Here is a 14,702-nt window from a genome sequence, read left to right on the forward strand (position 1 = left end):
TCCTTAGTGTCTGCTCACTTAAACATAAGAAATCTTTGGCTACATCTTAAACAATAAGTACATGAATAGGCCCAAGAGTATTTCAGAACTAACATTCTGCAAAGAATAGTGGGTGAAAATCCTTTAAAAAAATTATCATAGGAACATTCTAGTTGACTGAAGAAAATGCTTGTACACTGGGATATCTGCCAAAGAAGGTGTTACTGTGCCTGTTTGATGAAAATGTTCAAGGGAATGAAAACATTTGAAAATAGCTTGCAAAGTCATGCAAAGACAACAAAAATAGAACTTACATTATTTGAGGTTTATTCCCATTATATTCAAGTGTCTCAAATACCAGCTGGTTTATAAATAACAATACATGCAACTACAGTATATAGATATGATTTGCCTTTATTTAGTACAGATGTCAAACTGTTTTTCCTAGTGTGTCATTGAGAGGGAGATGTGGCGCGGCTGGAACATGGAACAGGCCGATGGTTTCCTAGTGTTGAATATACCTGGGTCTGCGCTGCAGAATGGGACACAAGCTCGGGCAATGATGAAGCTCCTACTGGAGAATGCAAATCAAGTCTTCTTCCTACAACAACATTGCAGTATGTTCAGTACTTACAAAGGGCTGCAGTCAGAGTTTGGCAAGTTAAGTCAGAATCTTAACCAAAAGATTAATATTTACATGGTAAATTTGCGGGTACTCAGACTCAGGTATTTAAGTACAGTAACACAGGTATTTCTGAGCTCTTTAGTCAGATTATGCATATGCATGCAATTGATGCCTCTGAGGATGGCAGATTTTTCTTGAGTAAAAACATCCAAGACAGGGTTTTTATAATAGCATCTAGACCACTACCTTTAAACACAACCACTTGCCTTTAAACTCCCCCAAAAAATCAGGGAAAGAAAATGCAGACTGTAAATGGAAACAGCATTTTTTCTTTGCTGTCAAATGAAATAGGACATAAATGCAAGAGATGATCTAACAATAGAAGTCTTAAAATAATTCCTCCCATATTTTATTTCCAGTTTGACCTTACCCTTACAGTCTTTCTTATCTTTCTTTGACACACCCACTAGATAACTCTCATGGAGGGTGGGGAAAACACGTGCATCCTCCAATGCATATGAAACCAACCTCTGCATCTTTTCAAATTGCTTCTCATGCAGCATAACACACTCAGCCACACCAAAAGTTCACTTAAAAAAAGCTTCCATAATTTCTATGTGCTTTGTAATTAAACTGAAAATAAGTGTTTACATATTACATTACAAAAATAAAGTTAACTTACAATAACAAATAATATATAATAAATTTTTACATCAAACACTCAGTGATGACATTTCAAATGTTTATAAAGTTTTATAGTTATTAATCATATTACATTTGCTTTCAAAGTAATTGGATTTGCTTTAAAGGGTAATCATGATTAATAGTAATTGAGAAATTATTTATAGTGTATTATTAGCGCTTTATGAAATATTATTAGATTTTGAAACACTTAAAATACTGACACAGAATCTTACAAAGAATTAGAAGCACAGATATAATGATTTATGAATATGTGCATCATGGACAGTGTTAACAAATTCTTGGCACGATGACAAAAACTAGAAAAAGAATAACATACTGTGTATGCATGAAGAAAACAAGTGAAACTTACTGAGACATTGATAACAGTCTGAAAGGATTAGTCCTATGCCAGCCATCACACCGCAACTGATACCGACAATTGCTGAAAACAAATCTAAAAATCAAGTCGAATACTATTATATATAAATACAATGTTTGGAACAATCTCAAAAACTCAGAAAGATATACCTGTTAATTTCTCTTCTCTCTCAGTGCACTCAGTGGAGGATATGGTAACAGTGATGGGTTGACTCAGGGTTGAGTGATTCACCCAGCAGTAGTACATCACTTTCTGTAGTGTGTGTAATGGCAGGTGAAGGTACGATATGAGGCTGTAGGATCCATCTTTGTTGTTTCTATAGGTCCAGTTGATGTCAGAGGTGTTCAGATTTTCTTCATATGGAGATGTTTATGAAAGGTTCAGGTAACTGATATATTCTCCATCTGTCAACCAGACCTGCTGCAGATCAGCAGGGTAAAAGCCTTCAGAAGCACAAAGTATTGTGGGAGCTCTGTCAGGCCCCTTTTCATATGACATAGACACTAATGGATGTGCTGCAGGATGACAATGAAAAGACAATGGTGCTAAATGTTATTTACATGCAAATTTAAGCTAGAATAAATTTTTTATTTCCCCCACATTATTACAGACACTGGATTTATTAACAACCACTTGTCATGTTTAAGATTTTAATTCTTTCTTTCTTACTTCCTTTCTTTCCTTCTTTTTAGAAATGATACTTGCTTTTCTTTCAAAGACAGCTTTAAAGTGTTGAACTTGTTTTTATTTGTACAGGCTCTGCCTAAGGCTGAAGCTTGATAAAGTTAAAATGTTTTAGACTCAGTGTAAGGAAATGTTATTCAGTAATTCGCTTTAAAGTACATTAGTTAATAAATACAAAGGTAGTATGTTAATTAAGATATGCAGTGAGCAGTGTAAGTTTGAAAGTGCAATTGAAACTGAGTACACAGAATATCGATATTATATGGTTATTCATTAATTAAATCAAGGCTTACAAAAGTTGTTTTCTGTAAACAAATATAATCACTCTTACCAATTACATGAATGAATATCCTCTTCTGCTCCACACATCTTGAAGGAGGTGGTGCATGCTCTTCCACAGTTATGGTGTAAATGCCAGAATTACTTATTTGAAGATTTAACAGCTCAAATGCTATTTCCTCTTTTTCTTGAAACCAAATAAATTTGATGTGGCTTTCACATGATGCTTTAATCCAGGATTGTTTTATGAAGCGGTAGTAACACAGTAAATGTTTTCTTCTGAAATATACAACAGAATGTAGACTGCTATTTGTGCTGTAATGACAGCTGATTGTGACTGACATTCCCCGATGAACCGTCTGTGTTGTATTCAATTCAGTGCAATTCTGTGTGTTTATGGCTGAAAAAAACAGTTTGTAAAAAACAAGGAGGTATTCATTTTCCTCCACAAGTCAAAACAATTCAATTTATAACATTATTGTTTTTTCTGAATGTCTGCCTTAGCACTGTAATCTGATTTTTCTTATTTAATGCTTTTTTTGCTATTAATTAATGAGAGATGGAGAGAGAGAGAGACACACACACATACACAGAGAGAGACACAGAGAGAGAGAGAGAGAGAGAGAGAGAGAGAGAGAGAGAGAGAGAGAATGAGGGTGGAAATATATTACCTGAGGGAAATAATAGAAGCATCCACACAGACCAGAGAAAACAGCACTTCCCTACTGATACCTAGAGATTGTATAGAGGATTGAAAAGTTCTACTCAGAATGATATTATAAAATATTTAGCATGAAGATAAGGTAAATTGCACACAAATTACACAAACAGACATGATGTATAACAAACTACATGAATACAGATATGATACTCATAATAAAAAGGGCATTAACATACAAAAGCAACATTAGACAGTAATGCTAGCCATATCTCACCATTTCACACTGCAGAATATGCACCCTGTTCATATCCACTGCTGTGATCATTCTATATTATACATCCTGAAATAAAACCGAGCTGTGAACTCTAAGGCAAGTCTGTGGCTACAGTTTCCTTTTTGTCAAATGCAGTAGCAGTTTGAAAATCAGTACCAGTTTGTTTACAGCTACAACTGTGTTGAATTTTGTTAATCCAAGCATCAATAGCAATGTTTTAATCCAAACAACTATGTCAACTACGGTACATCTTAATATGAGGTTCTGACAGGACACATTTACTGTACAGCAAAATCTGAAAAACTCTACAAGAAAAATTCTGTAAATTTAATCACTTGAATCTCCAGAAAAGGGCTGAATCAAACATTAATCCTCTATATATTATAGACAGGCCTAAAGTGGTCATTTATTCTTTAAATAGAAGGTACATTACATATATCTTTCTCTGATTATTTTCAATATTGTGAAGCACTGGGCACATTTTTAATGACCTTGTTTTTACTGATGAAGATCAAAATTTTTATAGCTTAGGATCACTTTCCATTTGACAGAGATCTGAAACCAAGCTTATTTTAAGTGTATCAACAGAAGTGCAATTATTACATTACATGAGATGACACATAAGATAACAACACAAATAGGTTTAGTGGCAACTTTTCACTCTTTACACGCGGGGGTAGACTTGCAATGTAAAGTTCATGAGAACACAGGAAGTCTGTGACAGAAAAACAGACCCTTCATACTGTCTTCATTTAATTTGATCACACTCAACCACAACTTGCTCCAGGGAGAAGAAAACAGTTTTAACCACAGATACTTTGTGACATGTAGGGGCTATTCTAAAGGATGATGGTAATTCAAGGTGGTTTGAAACTGGATTGACATTGTCAAAGGAATATTGAATCATTGACTTAACTTGCTTTAATAAAAGAACAACCAGACCATCTGGCCTGAGTGTAGCTGTGGATGCAGTCTGCATTTCTTGTCCTTTTGGAAATTTGGTCCTAGAGCTGTTTGTTGTAATCAGACATGTACCACTTCAGAGGTCCATTGACTCATCCTCATCCACTCCTGTCTACCAGAGCTTCAACTGGATTGGCAGGGGTAACAGTCAATGATGAGTATTGTGGTGAAACCTTGGGATACTGGCAGACATGTGATAAGGGTAATGACTATGTGGAATGAGGAACATTGTGGCAAGGGTAGTTTCACACTGCATTGTGGGCAGATGACAGGAGGCTCTAGATTGTGCACAACCAAGACATGCTTACGCATACTCTGTGATGTAATTGTTCAAGGAAGTCCACTATAATATTTTGTTTTCCACAGAGATGGTTCTATGTATTGCTGTGGTAACTTGAGTTTAGTAAATATAAGCTTAACCCAGTTAATAAGTAACAGCTGACTTTAGATTTCCAAACCTACATTAGATCGACAATAAGAAGCAAGCTCTTCAGTAAAAAACTAGATTCAGACCGAGAGTATATTCTAACATGTTCAGAGGCACTTTATTATAAAGTCGAGGAATAGAAACTTAAAATCACAAACCGAGCTCAGAATAGATAAACACTCAAAACACAAGCAGAGAAAACACAAAAAGACAGTATAACCAGGGTAAAGGGTAAGCTCAAGAATAAACAGAGAGCAGTTAGACACAACATACAAAATCAGCAGAACTACAGCGTTCATAATTTACACAGTCACAAGGTTGGCAAGACTTTGTGTTGCTGAACTTGATGGGTATATACAGTATACTGTGGCCTAGAAGTGGCTGGCAGAGATTGCAGTAGAATTTGGGGGATTGTGACTTCTGCTGGCAGCAAGGAGTAATATCTGGTGTTACACCAGAGTAATGGCATTTCTAACGTCATCAAAACCTCTTTGTTTGTAGCAGATACATTTGTTTCAGTTTGTGTTGTTGATTGAGTAAACCTGAGAAGGTGAGACAAGTTCAGATATAACAATCCCATCACTGACGACGGCGTGCAGCTGAAAGGCAACAACTGAAATTAGTTTATAATATTACATAACAAATAGTGCAACTCATGCAGAACATTACTGAAAAGACAAATTGTTGTGTTTACTGTAATTATATACTGTGTATAAACACAAACTTACCGAGACATTGATAGTAAACTTCGAAGAACAAAGCAGTGCCAATCAATGAGGCAAAAAGGGTCCCAATAACTATAAACCGCACAACTGAACCTGTAAAGACAGTAAGAGGAACACTGTTTTCTGTCCTTAATTCAGTACAAGCAAGTTGTAACAGTAAAATTCAGTTATTAAACTGATGAACAATTACTGAGAGACACATCTTTTCTGTGTAAAGGGCCTAGGTTTTGTTTATTTCAGTCTGAGTGAAGAGCATTGGTGATAACATCATTGTGCAATACTAAAATTAAAACCACACTTTTTGTAATGTTTGATAACTCAGTGATTCAGTGTATTGCCCCATTTGGTTTTATCCAGAAATGTAATTAAAGGCAAATAGCATTTTTATTCTCAACAGATGCACCCTGCACTCTGCTTTTAAATGGATTTTATACTTCTTGTATACAAGAGTTCTTCAACAGCAGGATAATAACTTTAATAGTCATGTAGTAGCACAAAATTATATAACTTAATGTGAATATAAATTATTTAAGAATTGAATCTTTAAAAACCAAAATGACTCATTCGTTTTATTTATAATGAATACAATTCCAGCCAAATGATCGCCTCAAATAACTTATTAGTCACAAATAGGATACTTACTGATTGCCTTTAAGCCAAACTGCACGTTAAAGAAGTTACTGCTGTCTGTTGCAAAAATTAAATAATATAATTTTGAAAGGTTTAACAAAATTATTAATTAAGTTAAATGTGAACAAAAACTTGCATTTCTTGGAGTTGCAGATAAGTTCTTCTTCACACTTGGGTTTTGTTTGATTGCCACTCTGTCTTGGCAGGTGGAGAGGAAATTTGAAAAAAAAAAGAAAAAAAAAGAATATTAATGCAACATGCTTATTTATTTGAGGTCTGCATCCCAGACTCAGAATGCTGGCTTTCCCATTATCAACCCATTTGGGCTCAGGTTGACTGAGCCCCTACCTAACCCAACAAGCTGAGTTATAAAAAAAAATGAACCAGCAATTTTGGTGTACATCTGATATGCTCATATTGCATGTGCACACAAGTTGAGACCTTTATCACAGAGTCGCATAGAAACAGTGACATGGTATTTGTCATAAAGTCACTTCCTCTACTTTTCTCTACTTGCTTTTGTACATACCCATGTACTGTACTGTATGTTCACAGTCTGAGATTTCTGTCCTTAAAAGCTTTCATAGAATCTGTTTTTCTCTCTTTTTTCACTTCTGCCTCCTTCTCCCACCAGAGTAAGTGTATCCAATCCATTTTCTGTCAGAGTGATGGATTTGACTTGCTCACTAGAAATGCTACTTGATAGCTTAGCTTGTTAGCTTACACACTGCTGTGTCTGAGATAGACAGACTGTTGTTGTCTTGCTAGTGACTCATTCCAGCTCATGCAACTAAGTTACTAGTGCCAACAGGGCTGGAGTGGTCTGTCCCTACATTGGCCTTACACCAATGTAGGGACAATGTTGTCAACCTGAGCTTCTCTGGTTCATGGTTAGGAGTAGTGTACATGTACCTCTTGAATTTGGAAGTGCTTCCAACCAGAAGTGCTCCGGCAGCCATTTTACAATTCCCTACCAACAGAGGGCGGCGACCGCCAACGGACGAAAACTGTCAAGATGACCTGATGTGCTGCTCTTAACTGCAAAACAACGTTGCTAAAGTATGTAGCAGAAGTGCCCACAGATTGTAATTTATACAGATCATGTACCTATTAAACACAAATGCGTCATTATCCCCATGTATAGTGGGGATAACGGTCATAATCTTTTGCAACAACCGGCTCATTGGTATTATAAAGTCTGGTTGGAGTTCTCATCACTTGGAAATCACTTGCTGTTGCTGAGAGTAGCACCACATGGACAGCCTAAACATGAGTGAGATTAGTGAGGATGGAACTACTTAAAAACCATGAAGATGGCTTTCAAACTGATATTAACAGTATTGCTACAATGATTTATGACTACAATTGCTATGATAGCTTTAGGACTGCAATTGCCATGATCAGTTCTGCACTCATGTCTCATGGTTATGAATTTCCTGCTTACGCTATTGCACTTTTTGACCAGTACATAGTTATAGAAGGAAATTATTTATAATCGCACTATCCGTTGTCACTCAGATGAAGATGGATTCCCTTTTGAGTCTGGTTCCTCTCAAGGTTTCTTCTGCAAAATGTTTCAGGGAGCTTTTCCTTGCCACCATCACCTCTGGCTTGCTCATTAGGGATAAATTTATAAAGTAAATTTTACATCCTGAATTTATAAATTTCTGTACAGGTGCTTTGTGACAATGTCCATTGTTAAAAGTGCTATACAAATACAATTCAAGTGAACTGAATTGAATTGACTTGAACTGAATGTGCACTTCTTGAATAGTAAGGAGACCATTGGAAGGGCAGACATTCACAAATATATTTGTAAAGTATAGGTTTTTAAACCATTTAAACACAGGTAAGGTGTCCTTTACAAAAACCTATGTGCATGCTTCAGATAACTAACTTGGGGTTTGGGATAGAGCCTTGAACATTTAAAAGTTTTTCAAGGTGCTTGCAACAAATAATTCAGGCAATAATTTAATAATTACAGCAGAGAAATAAAAGCTCTGTGTATCCACCAGATAATCTAATTTACATTTGTCATGGATTCTCTGGTCACTCTTTTTTTATTGCCACAGCCATTGTATAAAAAGTGGCACTCGAGTTAAGGGAAGAAACATACCAATAAAAATCATGTGAAGAGTTCAAGAAGTATTCATTAAACAATTTTTATTTATTTAAGTTATCTGTGAAGATAACTGCATACAAAAACATAAAAGTCCTGAATGAAATCAAAACTAAATAAAACTATCTTCCTTTCGTCTATTTATGTCTTCTATGTACATCTAGCTTGATAAAGTAGTCTAGTTTGACCAAATAAATGTCCATATTAGAGAGTAGGTAAAAGGCTCACCTGAGTTGCATGGGAGTGTTATGCTCTTGCTGTAGCGTATGTGGTTGTGTGAGTAACTGGCGTGACAAGTGAGTGTTTCTCTGTCTGTCCAGTTCGGCTTGCAGAGCATCAGTGTACTGTTCATGCTTCTGGACTCTGGATGATGGTGAAGAAACTGAGTTGCTCTGGTCCATGTGAAGTTCACCTGCTGTGGTCTCAAACCCTGCAGAGAGCAGAGCAGCTCCACACAGGAGACATTAGTGCTGTTCGTCAGGTGCAAGGTAATAGATGATAGAACTGCAGAGAGGGAGAGAACACTGAAATCATGACATTTCCTCAAGAAACTGTACAATGTAGTACAGGATTTATAAAAGAAACATAATATTACATTTACTGCTAGTATAGTAAGTGACAGAAAACATTTTAAGAGCACGTGAAGAGTAAAAGAAGATTATAATTACCATTAACTTTAAGCCTCAGGGTTACTGATCTCTCCTCTGAAGGTGGTGGTAATAATCTGATCATCAAACATTTATAAAGACCAGCATCACTGCTTTCAACACCTATTATATTCAGCCCTAAAGGTTCTGTATTTACTTTGAACCGAGGTTTGCAGTTATGGTCATGAATTGCATTATTCTGAATATAATATGTACATAAAATTGACCCTCCATCCTTTTCCCACTTAACTCCAATCCTCATAAAGTCAGTGTAGTTGAACGGTAAAGGACATGGTAGAAAGGCAGTATCCCCACTAGACACGGTAATGTCCAAGGCACCTATAGAATGAAGGCATCAATTAGAATAGTGCAAAAAAAGTACTGGCATGAAAAATGCATAAGGAAATTATAACTGATTACAGAAATACCTACTCTCCACCTACTAGGTGTAACATATATGAAGGTTGAGATGGATGCAAGTGCAGATAAGAACTTTATTAGATGAGAGATCAAATCCAAATCGAAAGCCAAAAGCACGGTAATAAACAGCTAAGGCAAGGCACAAAATGAGAAACAAGATCAGAAACCATGAAACGAAAAACGAAGAACAATGTACAAAGGCTTGGTACGGTGGTAACACTCAATACTTCAAGAAGTACATAGGTACACGAGGGGTTTGAAGTCCAGACATAATCAGGGGGATAACAAGAACAGCTGAATACAATAATGGCACGTAAGGGAAACAACCAATGACAATACAGGGGCGGAGACAGGACAGAAATAATAACAGATGCACATGTAGAAAGTAAACAAAGACAGACAATTGCTGTGTCTGAAACTGGTCCCTATCTCCTATATAGTGCACTATATCGAGTGCTGGCCATTTTGTAGTGGTGTCCAAATTCCGAAAACACCTTCCCATTCATTCACTCATTTATACCCACAATGCACCCTGATTTTGATTGTACATCTGATGTACAGTCACCAACGCACTATTTCCCATACTCCAACATAAGACGGTGATAGAACGCAAAAGGAAAATAAACATGGCAGACGTGAACATCGGAGGCGACAACTTTTACAATTGTAACTGTAACTTTTTATCAATTAAAATGCATCTCTATCTAGATATTTTGATGCAAAATGATACAGGTTATTGATTGATTGGCACAGTATTTATTTTCAGCCACTTCGTTTGCGGTTTAATCTAACTTTTAAATCACCAACTGTACAGATCAAATGATAATTTGGTGTATTGTTCACATATATTAGTTAACACATTCACAGTACAGTATTTACATACTTATTAGAAAAGTATGTAATGACGACTTTTTAATAAAGTTAAGGAGCGATGGGGGAAATATATATATATATATATATATATATATATATATATATATATATATATATATATATATATATAGTTGAATTTGTTTCTTACAGGTGTTGGAAATCTAGTCATCAGTTATTTAGTTAACAGCTGGATGTATTTTGTCTAATGTCTTCTTACCGATAGATGGCATCTTTGAGCTAACAAAGCACGCCTTAAAGTTGTCATTCATTCTGAAATTCTCCCTTTTCTTCTCCTCAGGATAAAGAAGTTTCGCCAAAACCAAAACTAGATATTTTTGTTTCGGTCCCGCCGACAGATGGCAATGCGGCATCGACACGCGCACGCGGTTTTAGATAGCGCGCGTGCACGAGACTTTTGTATATGGACACGCGCCCTGGTTTGTTTTGGTTTTCCCCTTGTTTCAGCATTGGTTCATGTTCGAGGATGTGTCTTGATTTACTCCAGGTGTCTATGATTTAGTATTGATTGTGTTAGTCATTTAAACCCCTCGTGTTGCTGTGCACATCGTGCAGTATTAACGGTAGCTGAGTGTTTGCCTGGTGAGTACGTTACGTTCGTGAAGCGGTCTTATTTCCATGTTCTGTTCTCGTGCAATGCCTCGACTTTAGTCTCATGTTTAATCTAGTTAATCTTGTTCAGTATAGACCGCGCTCCCCGTGTTTTGTTTGCTTGTTTGTTAATAAAGACATTGCTCCTGCGCTCACTCCCTGTTTATAGTCTCGTGTTACAATTTTAAGCCAGTTTTACCCCATGAGTCAGCTTGAGGACGGTGACAGGAAACCCCTCGAAAATTAAACCAAGCGAAAATAGTTCTTTTTTAAAAACAAATATAATGTGACAGTATTCTTATAATATTCTTTGTTTTTAAATATAATAAGGTTAATAGTAAATGAATATAATAATCAGTTTTTGTTCTCTTTATCAACTAATACAATAATCCTAGTACAAGAGTCTAAATTCGCTCTCATTTTCCTTCACTTCTTCCCCATGTAGTGGACTTAAATGGCATTCGCTGTATAGGGAATGAGTGAGCGATTTCAGATACAGTGAATGTCACTAAAAAACCCGGAAGCACATACTGGTGCTGCAAGCTTTGCTTCGGGTTTCAGAGGGGAAATCGTGACTCTAGGGCTAGATAAAATGATATTACTTTTGCCTTACTGGTATGCTTTTTAAAAAAATTTAAGTAATTATCATTGGTGCTTCTATAACACTTAGTGACTGACTCAATTACTCCTCATAGTTATTTGGATGTTAAAATCCCATTCTTATTTTTTACAGTGACAGCAATGTTTTCCTAAATATTCCAATGATAAAATCTACATTTGTCAGGGTGAAAGTCTGAATTTCCTCTTCCCATATGTGAAAATGGCTTCTAATCCAGCAAATACTTATGAAAACAGAAAAAGTAAGTTAAACATTGTTTAGTCATTGTTAGGTCATTGGCAATGTTTATGAATCATATGACAAATGTATGGTATTTTCATATAATATAACCAAATATGTAAAATATTTGTAAAATGTTCCATCATATCCATTGAAATAGCTTGAACTTTTTAGTCATTTAACAATTTTTCTTCTATATGGCCTGAATACCACAGATACACATTTTTAACCTTTTGTACCAAACTCTGAGATCAAGGAAGAGAGATTAAATCAGTTTGATTGAACTCAACTATTCAATCAACTTTTTCATTAAGTGACAGCAACAACATATTATTTTTTTTCTAAAATCACAGATGGCATCTTTAAAAACTCTAACTGTAACTGCAATAAGCTTTTCACAAATACTACTCCAGATTGCAATATGGTTTAAAACTTAAGCAAATGAAAGCAAGCATTATTTTAGATTTATTATCTACATTGTCAAACTTGAATAATCTAAACTGACTCATCATTTAGAAACCAAGCTAAAATTGGGAATGAAATAGCTTACCAATGTTTGTAGAGTAGTAAAAAGGAAGAGCTAGAAGAAGGCAAAATGGCGTCCCTGAAAACATGTTTAACACAAAGTTTTAAACTGTTCACCCTTGCGTGTGATAGATGTGAGTGTGTCTAGGTCTATATGGAAAATGTTGCTTCAGAGTACAGGAAACACAGGCCACAGCTTTTGATTACATCTTTCATGACATCTGTTAAAAGTGACAGAAGCAAAAGCAATTTTTATAATGTAGGTTATAAAGTATCATTTTCTACCTGATTCATTCATTCCAGAAATCCCATTGCCACCCAACATGAATGTGTACATACATACAGTTCCCTCCACTAATATTGGAACCCTTGGTAAATATGAGCAAAGAAGGCTGTGAAAAACTGTTTTCATTGTTTAACCTTTTGATCTTTTACTTAAAAAAATGCTCTGCTCTCATGGATATCAAACAATTGCAAACACAACACAGGTTTATAAAATAAATAAATACGCACAGGTTTTCTATGGGTTTCGAGTAAGGGAATTGGGATGGCCATGGCAGGACTTTTACTTTGTGGTCAGTGTTGTGGATAAAAAATGTCATAAAATAAACATAAGGGAGGTCCAGATCCAGGTCCAGTAACGGTGAGAGAAGGGACTGACGACGGGCACCGGCACCTAGACATACAGAAGCGGTTTTAGTCAGAAGTGGATAAATTGGTAAAACACTTTAAAGATCTTTATGGGTTATTAGTCGAAATAGTCGAGAGAAGTGTACGAGCTGAGGAGTGCTAAAACACACACACACACACGCTCGTACAGTCAAGGGCGGGCAAGTAGACACAACATACGCACACACTCTCTCTTTCTCATACACACACATGAATAACTTTAATAGAATCTTATAGTAATAGAGAAACTCTATGAAAAACAGAATTGTAGGATATGCAGGACAGTAGAACTGTAATGATATTAAGAAGTTGGAAGTACAGTAAACCGCTTTTCAAGTAGTATAAATATATATAAACTAAGACATATAGTGCAAATATGAAAATAAATTATAAATGAGAAGTACGGGGAAAAAAGGAAAATATAACTTACTCATGATTCAGATGAAGATTCTCGTCTCGCAAGGAAAGCCTTAATTTTTAGAGAACCATGAAGAAAGCCAGTTATAAGGGTGGCTGCCCCCCCCCTCGAGATAACGATAAGACCAAGGTCCCTCCCGGTTGTTTAGTCGTCTTGCTTACGTCATTTTTATTACCTAGGGAAATGGGAATCATGGTTTTTGAAGACCTAGGTAAGGGAGAACCCTGGTTTTTGAAGACCTAGGTAAAAGAGAACCCTGGTTTTTGAAAACCTAGGTAAATAGAAACACTGCGTTTTTGTTTCCTGGGTTGTTGGAAATGCCTGAGTTCTGATTTTATGTGTAAAGTAAAACCCCGGGTTTCAATTCTATGGGTAAGTGAAATAGGCCTTTTCTGGAAACCTATGGGTTATCTAGTGTGTAAATACAGTATAAATACTGGAGCTTAAGCTCAGGGTAGGGGGGATCACTTCTGAGAATTCTCATCGGTGTGGATCTCGTGTGGTGGAATGGAACAATAAAGCTGGACCCTTGCTTCTTCTCACTCACGGCTGGTGTATTTTTTCTATCTCCAACTGGTCTCAGAGGTAGATGTGAGTATTGGCTTCTAAGTTGAATTTTAAATGTTTTTGGGTAATAGGCTAAATTCGAGCCAACATTAGTAAACCATTTTTGTGTTGATTTTAATGTATGTTTTGGATCATTGTCCTTTTAGAAGATCCAATATGGCCCACTTTAAGCTTTCTGTCAGAGGCAGTCAGGTTTTCATTTAATATCTGTTGATGATGCCATGTATCCTAACAAAATGTCCAGGTCTTCTGGCAGAAAAACAGCCTCAAAACAAGAGCCACCACCTTATTTAACCATGGGCATTCCATATGGCTACCTCTCTGTCTGCACCAAAACCACCTCTGGTGTTATTGCCATAAAGCTCTATTTTGGTTTCATCTGACCATAGAACCCGATCTCATTTGAAGTTCCAGTAGTGTCTGGCAAACTGAAGACGCTTGAGCTTGGTTTAGGATGAGAGTAGAGCCTTTTTTCTTGAAACCCTTCCCAACAGCTTGTGGTGATTAAGGTGACTTCGGATTGTAGTTTTGGAGACTTTCTGACACCAAGACACAACTAACTTCTGCAATTCTCCAGCTGTGATCCTTGGAGATCTTTTGGCCACTTGAACCATCCTCTTCACAGTGCATTGAGACAATATAGACACGTCCAATTCCAGGTTGATTCATAACATTTCCAGTTGACTGGAGCTTCTTAGTTATTGTCC

At 36.3% G+C, this 14,702-nt stretch overlaps 1 protein-coding gene across 5 annotated transcripts; it reads right to left on the reverse strand.

The window, feature by feature from the left end:
- Window positions 1–375: 375 nt before the first annotated feature.
- On the reverse strand, window positions 376–13,646 carry LOC108276957 (uncharacterized). Of its 5 annotated transcripts, none has more exons than XR_006983887.2 (10): window positions 12,367–13,646; window positions 9,098–9,415; window positions 8,658–8,933; window positions 6,323–6,504; window positions 5,684–5,773; window positions 3,566–5,554; window positions 3,302–3,362; window positions 2,683–3,030; window positions 1,659–2,182; window positions 376–580 (listed from the first exon to the last, which is right to left on the reverse strand). XR_006983887.2 is itself a non-coding variant. In XM_047161087.2 (5 exons), the coding sequence occupies exons 1-5, from the start codon at window positions 12,428–12,430 to the stop codon at window positions 5,535–5,537; spliced, it is 768 nt and encodes a 255-aa protein (XP_047017043.1). In that variant the 5' UTR covers window positions 12,431–13,635; the 3' UTR covers window positions 5,048–5,534. The 5 variants fall into 5 exon arrangements, 2 of the variants coding, with proteins under 2 accessions (XP_047017043.1, XP_047017044.1); XR_006983888.2 differs by having other exon boundaries at window positions 6,323–6,508; XR_001815023.3 differs by lacking the exon at window positions 6,323–6,504 and adding an exon at window positions 9,509–9,625.
- Between the last annotated feature and the right edge of the window lie 1,056 nt (window positions 13,647–14,702).

Source organism: Ictalurus punctatus, chromosome 16 (genome assembly GCF_001660625.3).
Source record: "Ictalurus punctatus breed USDA103 chromosome 16, Coco_2.0, whole genome shotgun sequence".
Classification (NCBI taxonomy): Eukaryota; Metazoa; Chordata; class Actinopteri; order Siluriformes; family Ictaluridae; genus Ictalurus; species Ictalurus punctatus.